We start from the raw sequence: 10,026 nt of genomic DNA on the forward strand, positions 1-10,026 counted from the left end.
GTGTGTGTGTGTGTGTGTGTGTGTGTGGGTGTGTGTGTGTGTGTGTGTGTGTGTGTGTGTGTGTGTGATGCTGACCTGGTGAGCAGGTGTGTTGAGAAGGAGGCAGGGTTGTCTTGCTCAGAGAAAAGGGGCATGGATCCTCCCATTAGCCACAACCTGACAGACATGATGATCACCACCTGAAGGAAAGAGGGAGGAAACATCTCAGCAACCAGCCAGCAGATTCCCTTTCAGGACAACTGGAGGAACACCTACAGATCTTCTCAGACCAGGTCTTAAAGTCCCTTTCATTTGCTGTTTTATTTGGACAATGGCCGATAGCAAAGTGTTCTCAAGCATCTCACAAAAACATTTAAAATCATCACTGTGGTGCTGTTTGACAAATAAAATACTCACATAGCTGGAGATGAGGCAGGCCCGTTTGATGAAGGGGCTGCAGACGTGGAGGAGGTCCCTGAGTCCGGAGCCAGACAGGTGACTGAGAGACACAAAGACAGAGGAAAGGTCGGACTGAGTGCATCCATAACCTGTAGGCTGAAGTCAGCACCGCACAGTATGATCAAGTATATGGCAAGGTAGAGTGAAAAAAAACCCTTTCTCTGAGCCACACCTCACTCCGCACTACATCCTCGTCTTCCTCATGCTGTACGACCTGTTTGTTGGAGCTATGTGTTCATCTGTATTCAGCTGTCTTGGCTGCAGGTTTCTACAATAGGCTGAAGTCACCATTAAACATCCTTTCAGGCTGCAAGCACAGACGATATAAAAGGATCCATGAGCAACAGCCAGATGTCTGCCAATGCCTCTAAATGAATCATGGCATACATGAGACAAGAGTGCAGCAGTTCCTGGGAGTTGAGATCACTTTTGTGAGCAAGCTTATCAAGAGAAAGAGATTTTCATACATTTCTGTTGCATAAAGGAAACTCACAGCTAATTGAGGCAAAGGAAGCAGTGAATCTACTGTCCTGATCAGTGGGGAGACAGTATGGAGCACACTGTCATACTCTGAACTGCTGCTTACAGTGGCTGGTTGTTAAAGAAACACTGGAAAATCACACAACCTGCCTTTTGAAATCACCAGCCTGAAATACAGATGGTGGGAGAAGAAACAGAGTCAGGAAAAGACAGAAAAAATATGAGATTCTGTTATGTGGTGACATGGTTGGATTATGTTCAGCACCTGGAGTTACACAAATGCATAAATGTGCCATAAAAGAACAAAGTTTGATTGATTTGATTTGCAATGAGGGACAGGGCTCACAAGTCGCAACTAACAGTCAGCCAGAAAACAGAGGATTCATGCACAAAACTTATCTTTAATGCATCGTGTTGTTGAACTCAAGTTTGTGAAGCAGTTGGTGCATCGACTGACATGATTTCATGTTCAACTGTATCTGCAGAGCTTCTCGACCCTTCCCTAGTGAAGTCTTTAATGTCATTAACGTGTCGTGATTGAAGCGCACACAGAAGCAGATATTCTAATCACACAGGCATGAATCAGAGAACAAGTGAAAATCTTTGTATTTCAGAAGCTGGAACCAGTGACAAAACTAAATGGCGATTAATCAGCGATTAAAACAGTCAGCTGCTAATCACTCCATGGTTTGTGCTCCTGAGCTGCTGGCTCCTGGCATACCTGCTGATCATCACTAAATCAGCCCCAGCAGCGCGCTCACGCCGGGTTTTCAGCCTGTCTTTGCCAGATTATTCCGTCAATCTGTGTGGTATTAGACGTTCGCTGGCCAGCTAACTGGAGTGTGTTAGTTCACAGCGTATAAGCCTTGTAATGAACTGTGGTCTCCCTGCGCCTCAGGCCGGCTCTCTGCTTCATCAGCCTGCCTCCCAGCTCAGCCTCGCTCTGCCAGCTCCTCCACCGCACATCACCTTCTGCCAGCCGCAACCATCACCGTCTTCGCTGCCTTTCAGCCCGTCCAGCTCGGTCTCACATCAACCTCCAGCCTCTGCCAACGCCCGCCTCCATCACCATCATCCATCTCCTAATCTGACAAACTGCTTCCATCTGTCTCCTGAGTCTCATTTTCAACTTCTGGGTTCAAAACTGCCTGAATCACAACAAATTAACTGACTAACCAACTGCCCGGCTGAAGATTTTACTTAAAAATTATAAAATGCGTATGCTACAAATGAACAGGTTAGCTTTATGAAACCAACTTGATCAGCCCGCTGTAGGCCAGTGAGGCTTAGAGCTTCTCTTTCAGCTGCTCTTTGTCAGCTCTCCACACGATTCCTTCACTTTGTGCGTGAACAACAGTTCAAACCAAAACATTGAATTGATCCTCCAAGTGCTGTGAGTGAAAACGTTCCCCAACAAATCAGATATAACGGATTCTGTCATTTGTTTGTGACCTCCTTTTATGCAGTAACACGAAAAGTCTGGAAGCACTTTGTTTGTTGGAATCTAACATTGAAAACAGTGTGTAGCACATGGTCCTACAGATGACAGGAAAACTGCTGTTATACTGCAGGCTCGTCAAAGAAAGAATCGACTGTTGCTGTGGCTTCTCAAAGTGCCATATAAAATCATTCAGGTCACCAGCGTTGACAGGTTCATAAAGCTAGTAATGATGAAAACAAACTATGTATTATGAGTTGTTCTTAATCATCTGTATGCTGTTTAAATCCATGTCGAATTAGTTTTATTGATCAAGTACATTTTGTTTTGCTCTCAGGCTCTCTGTGGAAACACTGCCTGCAGCTCACCAGAAAACCTTCTGTCCTGTGACGTGATTCTCAGTCGTGCTGAGGGAGACAGAATTTTTATTTTTTTACAGAATTTGGTGCAAAAGCAATTATTTTGTCATTCCTTTATATGAGCTGTGTAGAATAAAGTGATGTTGACAAACTATTATTGTTAAAAGCTTGTTTTTGGTCATTTTTTCTTATGGAACGTTACTTCACACAACTTTTGTATTTTTTTTTTTTGCTCTGATAAATGGTGACATTTGGGGAATTTTTTTAAAGACAATGTGCTTTTCAAGCCTTCTCTCGGGTTATAGGGTGCCGAGTGTTAAAGATGGCAGTCTTAAGTTCGGAGCTTTGTGGAGTCTCCATGTTCTCCCCATGCAGCGTTCTCTCCGGGTTCTCCGGCTTCCTCCCACAGTCCAGAAACATGTTGGCCTCACCTTTCTTTTCGTTCTTGTGTACTTTTTTTTTCTTCTTAATGCTCTGTCTTTGCTGGTGGTGAGGTGGCGAGCACTGTTGCCTCACAGCTGAAAGGTCCTGGGTTTGAATGTCGCCCTATAGGGTCTTTGTTTGTGGAGTTTGAATGTTCATGCTCTGGCTTCCTCCCACAGTCCAGAAACATGTTGAGGTTAATTGGTGATTCTAAATTGTCCGTAGGTGTGAATGTGAGTGTGCTTGGTTGTCTGTCTCTAAGTGTAGCCCTGTGATAGACTGGTTACCTGTCCAGGTGAACCTGCCTTCACCCTGAGTCAGCTGGGATAGACTCCAGCCCCCCACAACCCTAGTGAGGATAAAGCGGTGTATAGATAATGGATGGCTGGATCTGCATATGAGATTTTTATGTTGAAAAATGTCTATCTTGATGCAGTAAACTCGAGGACGACGCACTTCAATGCAGGTTAAAAACTCGATGTTCTGTGCTATTCTGTAACTTGTTCACGGCGATGAATCGGTCTTTTTAAATCTCGACATTCAGTGACCTCTCAGTAGCTGCACAATGAATGAACTTCCCTCGTTTCACGTCATTTATGTTTGCTTTTCTGCAGTTTTTGCACCAAGGTCTTCAAGGTCACCATCCATTCAGCCATATTTTTATTGATCCAGCCTCCATTCTGCCATCTAGCCAAGGACATTTATGAACCCCCCTCCGCCCTCAAGCGGCATACTCCAATCCATTAGCCGGAGGTGGAAACTACAGAAGCTGCTCTGACAGCAGAAATAGGCAGCAAGAGAATAAGATGAGAGGGAGGGGATCGGACAGATAGGTAGAAAGAGGAAAGCATGGAGAATCCATTCAACACCCCATCACTTTGAGACGCTCCCCTTGTGCAGAGCTTTCAAAGCCTCATACAGATGGCAAGAGAAGAGATCTCACAGGAATTCTACATACACTCTGTCTGTCTCACACTCTGTCTCGTCTGTTTCATCTCTGCCCCACTCTCCCTTTGCTCTCTATTCTTTTTTTTTTACTTTTGACAAAGTCTTTGCTCTGTCTGTTCTGCTGAGGTTTGCTGTGCTGAGAGAGAATGACAAAGAGGAGGCAGACTCTGCAGACGCTGCATTCGTCTGAGCTACCATGAAAGAGGTTCCAAAAAGGCAAGAAAGTTTCCCCCTGCTGATTGCAACTGAACTTATTTCTAGAGAGAAGGAGCGCTCGTGATATTTCAATGTGCCCAAAATTCACCCAAACTAATCATCTAAATCCAAACCTCTGAATGAACAAAACATTACTGACGCAGAGAATCAAGGGAGAAGAAATGTTCCCTTGAAGACTTTTGGGGTAATTAACCCGTGACAGCGATGAAGGAAGAGATGGAAATGCGGTGACCTCAACAAGCACAAGATTCATGAGTTGTGAGAGAACTGAAAAATAGATTTGCAACTCAGTGTCAGAAAAAAATAAAAAATAAATCCCAACTAATGTGTTTTTACTTGCAGCAACTGCTCAACTAGATCAAAGCTGATCCTTCAAATGCAGCTTTGATTTGACCTTTGGTAGAGCAAAAAAACAAAAATGTGGGCAAGCAAACCCTGAAAGCAGCACGCAGAGGGATGACTGAGGCAGATCAGCTGATTCATGATAAAGGTATATCCTCCTCTAAAAAAAGAAAAAGCATCAAACTCTCTGTTTGAAGGATGTTAGACATCAAATGCCTGAGGGGTAAAATAATCCCCTTTATGAGAAAACATGTATCACACTGTGCTTTTATTCATCACTAAGTCAACAGACAGTATCCTTCAGTTTACATCATTTATTTCAATATGATATTGTCTCAGAAGGGAATGAGATACATCTACCAACAAATGTCCCAGAAAGGAAAACCGTACTTGGGGGCCATTAAGTCGCCATAATTTATCAGAACATGCACAACATTATGATCAGCCTCATATTCATATCAGTCCTTCACATGCTGATCTGATGACACATAGACTATTTGCCCATCTGACTGTCTAAGATGTTGCAGATGCTGCTTTCTATGCTGTGATCTCAATGTGCAAAACTTTAGAACAGCCCTGAGTGTTGAAATGGTTCCTGTTTACGTTGTGCAGAAGTGGAACTACACAAGGGAGATATTCTGCTTTTGATCCAAAAACAAACAAGCACCGGCCGACAAGTATTTGAACAATAACAGCAGCGTTGCAGCCGTTGGCCCTGCATACACATTTGTGAAAAGCAAGTGCTGTACATCAGTGTCTTTATTCACACTTTTACTGCATTTTAAACCACTAGAGATACGATTATAAATGACTACGAGGGTGTTGCTTTAACAGGTGTTTTGCTTTAATGACATGTTGCTCAACTGAGACTGAGGAAAAGTCGCGTCTTTTCTAGGCTGGATAATATAAAATCCACCTTCCTGAAGCAAAGAGAGACACTGCAGTAAGACAACTCGCTCCAGGGTTGGAAATGTAAAGCAACACTCTACATTCTTGGGCAGAGTCGCTCAGATGGAGCAACACTGAGCAGATAAAGAAAGTGATAGAATGAAACATGCCCCACCAAAACACACACACACAGGAAAGAGTTAGAGAGAACAGACAGATGTTGTCGGTGTCCTTAGACCCGGGCCTCAACTTATCCTTCAGGCTCATGGGAAAGACGATTCTGTGTATCTGCAGGATGCTAATTTGCCATGACAACTGTGACCGTGGCAACAGAATAGGATGAATGGGGGGAGGGATGAGGGTGTTTTGGGGGGGTTGGTTTGACTGATTGTTTTTGAAGAAACAATGTCGGCTTCCTCAAACACATGAAAAGCAGGCAATGTGAGACACACACACACATGCACACACACACACACACACACACACACAGATAATTATTAGGTCCAATAATTCTGGCTGCTCAGCCTCTCTCTGCTGTCCAAACTGCAGCTGCTTTGAAGCCCCCGATGCTTCACTCGGAGCAGAAATTTTTCACATTCCTCACTCTGAGTGGCATTTCCTCCACTCTTCCTCGTTGTATACTAAAGTTATTTAATCTCACCCAGTCACAGTGGTTGGAACATCACAAGGCTGCTTCATAACACTCCAGTGTGAAACTGAGGTGGTGAATAGGTGGACTGGACACTGTGTAGTGGGCAGTCAGCTGCTGTGTATCTGCAGTTTTATATCATGATAATGATGGAATTAGCTCTGTAATGGTCTCCAAATGGCTTTATGGCATGACTTCATAGAACACTAGTGGGTGCCATTCAGTTGTACTTTAATGAATAATATAATGTGTCTTCTAATGCTACTGATATTAGTAACACTAGTAAAACACATTTGTACTTAAAATGGGTCAGATGCCAGTGTTGACCCTCCAGTCACTGACTTTCTCTGTTTAACTAATTGTCTTCAGAGGCATAAAAAAGGATGCACTTAAATGCCACATAAGAAATGCCGACATGTGAAGAGAAAACAGATAATTTAAGACTCACGTTGTTATTTTTCTAATACAACACTGGATCATTCGTTTAAGGGAAGAAAGAAGAAGATCAGAGTTCTCTGTTCGTGTAGAGAGCTTCGTATGTCTGAGTGCAGCTGAACACAACACATTCTGACAAGTTTGTTACGGTCTGTTTGTTCCTCAGGTGTTTGATAAATACGGTTTCATACAGGCTCCATCACTGGTGGATTATGTTGCACATATACAGTCAGGACTCAATAATCTGACACTAAATGTGAAACCTTCTTTTGTGTCAGATAGCAAGGCTGTCGGATTGTCAAGACGGAGGTCCAGATACGAGGAGGGCTTGATGCTGGAAGGCTCATTAGTCGTTAATTATTGTTTATAGTTGTTATAATAACTAGTAGGGCTGGTCCCAGTAGAACTTTCTACTCTCTGGGTATTCAGGCTCAAATAATGATGAACATCCAAATGATCGGCGCGGTCGGGGGACACTTCCACCCCGGGGCAGCGCTCTGACGGGGTGGAAGTGTCCAAAACACACAGGCAGTACTTTGCTGCTGATGCGAGTTTAGTTAGTCAAAGTTCTGTGTCCACCACTGGTGGCGGCGGCAGCGCCAGTGCCACTCCCCCCTGCCACTGCCACACGTCGTGATGTCGTCGTGTCCTCTTCTGCGCATGCGGGATACTTTTGGGTCGTATGAAGTTCACACAGCAGATCACATACAAGTCGCATTGAACTGGAAATGTGAACGAACTCGCAAAAAAATCGGATTTCACAAAAAAATTGTGACATAAAACGTCATATCAGAGTCAGAATCCAAGGCTGTCGGTATGTCAAGCCTGTTTTTAATGTGTTCTGTTCATTTTTCCTAAAACCCTGTCGGATAGCAAGGTTTAGGATTGTTAAGGGTCGGATTGTCAAGTCACTGCTGTATGTATAAAACAAGCATGAACCTGAGAACAGAGTTGCTCAGTGCACCCTAATCTCTCTCAGTGGTGTGTCTGATATTTCTCTGTGTGTGTCTCAGCCGCCCATCAAGGTGGATAAAAATCACTGTTTCAACTCACCTAAAACTTAGAAAGCCTCACTTCATGATTTTCAAATTAGTACATTTTGGTCACACACCAACCTGCGTTCCTGTGCTGCTGTAGCTGAGCGGGGATTTGGGGTTTCTCAGACGAACACATGAGCCAGCATCCACTGATGTAATTGAGGCGTTTTAGGAACACTGGTAAAATGAAGCATCTACTCATAAATGTGAAGCCTTCAAGGAACATCGGGGAATTTTGGCGTCTAATGAGAGTCTGGTGTGAGGCATTTCAGGGACATCTATAGATTTTAGCTTCAGAAAACAACCTGTGTTACACTCTCATAGTGTCTGCATGCACATCGCTCACACCACGCCACCCACCACCACAAGGAAACTCTCAACCTATGGGAAACACTGAGATATGATAAAAACAGCCAAGATTGCAAATAGTGCAGCCAGCTTTTGGTGTATCGACGTTCTGAATTGAAATGGCAAAAAAACACATCTCAAAGAAACATGAGTAAGTGTGTGGCCAGCACCAGCAGCAAGAGGAGTCAGAAATAACAAGGAAGTGTACCACTGGCTGAGGAGGAGCTACCTTTGACTAACTTTAAGTCCCAGATCATGCTTTAGACAAAGAACAGGCTAAATGGTAAATGGTCTGCACTTATATAGCGCTTTTCTACCTTTGCGGCACTCAAAGCGCTTTGAGCTTTTCAAAGAGCCATTTGGGGTTCAGTGTCTTCAAGGACACTTCATGAGCCGAACTGGGGATCGAACCGCCAACCTTGCCATCAGTGGACAACCCGCTCTACCACCTGAGCCACAGCCGCCCAATAACATTTATCAACATCCTTGTTCCTGTTAAACTCATGTGTTATTCAGTCCTGATTTTTGGCGACTATTTGATCACAAGCCAGGTGTTAAATCGTCATCACAGAAGATCATTTAGTTAATAAAATTCCCTCTGAATGTGTGGACCAAATGTCAAGACAATTCATCTAACAGTTGCTAAGACAATTCATTTTGAAACAAACTGAAAAAAGATCTTATGTAAGTGCAAAGCTGAGGTCTGCCCTCTGTAGCTCCCCAAGTCAAAGGCAAAATTATTTATTCAAATCACAAATGTCAGGTGAAATGTGTTAATTTAATAATGTCCTACTGAACAAATTGAATCACAATATTACGTTTTATTTGGACAAAAATTTCTCAACACACACATTTGCCAGTGCTACAGTAACCCACACACCAGCAGTCAACAGCAGCATATACATGGGCATGCATCAACATGCACACACAGCAATGCATAAGAAACACAGTCTGTAGAGTGTGACTCCTACATTTGCCTGTTCTTTTCACTATCTCTCATCTCTGTCCCTCTCTCCGAGGTAATGTCGTGCCATGCAGTGTCTTATAATGTGTGATGTAGTGTGAAGGGCTGCTCCAGGGCAGTCACAGAGCTGAAACGCTTCACAGCTCTGTGACACTGACAAAACTGACATTCTGTCTGCGTGCTGGCTGTGTACGTGCATGAGCTTGTGTGTGTGTGTGTGTGTGTGTGTGTGCATGTGTACGTCAGGCTCAAGGTGCCCTTTTTGTCATTTAAGTCAGTGTGAAAAGCCTCAGCTCATCTCATGTGTGTGCGCCTTCCTGAGCGCCCGTCACATAATCCTCCATCAGAACCAAGACACTCTGGAACTGCTGTCGCTCTGCTAACAGGAGCGTCGCCAAGGCTGCAGTTTTCACACTTTGTGAAACGTGAGAAATATTCATAGTACAATGAGATTAACTGACATTTAGAGATGAACACAAAGAAGAAGAAAAAACAAGAGGACTGAAGGCCGGTGACTCAGAAAAGCCACCGACAGGACAGTGAGCCTGTAAGATTTTAATTAAAAGATCATTTCATACTGTTGACTGGTGTGAATTATTTAAAGAAACCTACCAGAGAAAGTCAGGATGGATAGTAAAGCATTAGGCTTGTTAATGATCATCCATTAATTGTTTAATTGGTAGTAATAATTTGGCTAATTGAAAACATAATAACATAGACAGGCGACCTGGCCAAGGTCAGCTGGGATAGACTCCAGCCCCCCCACCCCACGACCCTAGTGAGGATTAAGCGGTGTATAGATAAAGGATGGATGGAAAAACATAAAAACTGATAAGACAGAAGACAGAGACGAAATACGTATTGTAGATTAGGATTAGTACCTGATTGTGCCACCAGGTGGAACTTCTTACTGTTTGATTCTGTCACAATCCAAGGAGGTGGTCACTCAGACTACAGGCAGGTCCATGTTGGCAAGCTGAGGGCATTGTGGGGGTTTTGCTAGCAACGGGCCACAATGAAAAAGACTTCTGTGAAGCTTAATGGCATCCAGCCAGAGCTCA

The 10,026-nt window shown here is 43.7% G+C and overlaps 1 protein-coding gene across 1 annotated transcript in view; it reads right to left on the reverse strand.

Annotated features, from left to right (window-relative positions):
• The window catches only part of tmtc1 (transmembrane O-mannosyltransferase targeting cadherins 1), a 172,917-nt gene that overhangs the window by 81,005 nt on the left and 81,886 nt on the right, over window positions 1-10,026 (reverse strand). The window contains exons 5-6 of the mRNA XM_008288946.1: window positions 397-478; window positions 76-179 (exon numbers count right to left, since the gene is read on the reverse strand). Of these exons, the coding sequence (XP_008287168.1) occupies window positions 76-179; window positions 397-478 (186 nt within the window). The remainder of the gene's footprint in view (window positions 1-75; window positions 180-396; window positions 479-10,026) is intronic.

This window comes from Stegastes partitus, unplaced genomic scaffold, assembly GCF_000690725.1.
Source record: "Stegastes partitus isolate 25-593 unplaced genomic scaffold, Stegastes_partitus-1.0.2 Scaffold583, whole genome shotgun sequence".
Taxonomy (NCBI): domain Eukaryota; kingdom Metazoa; phylum Chordata; class Actinopteri; family Pomacentridae; genus Stegastes; species Stegastes partitus.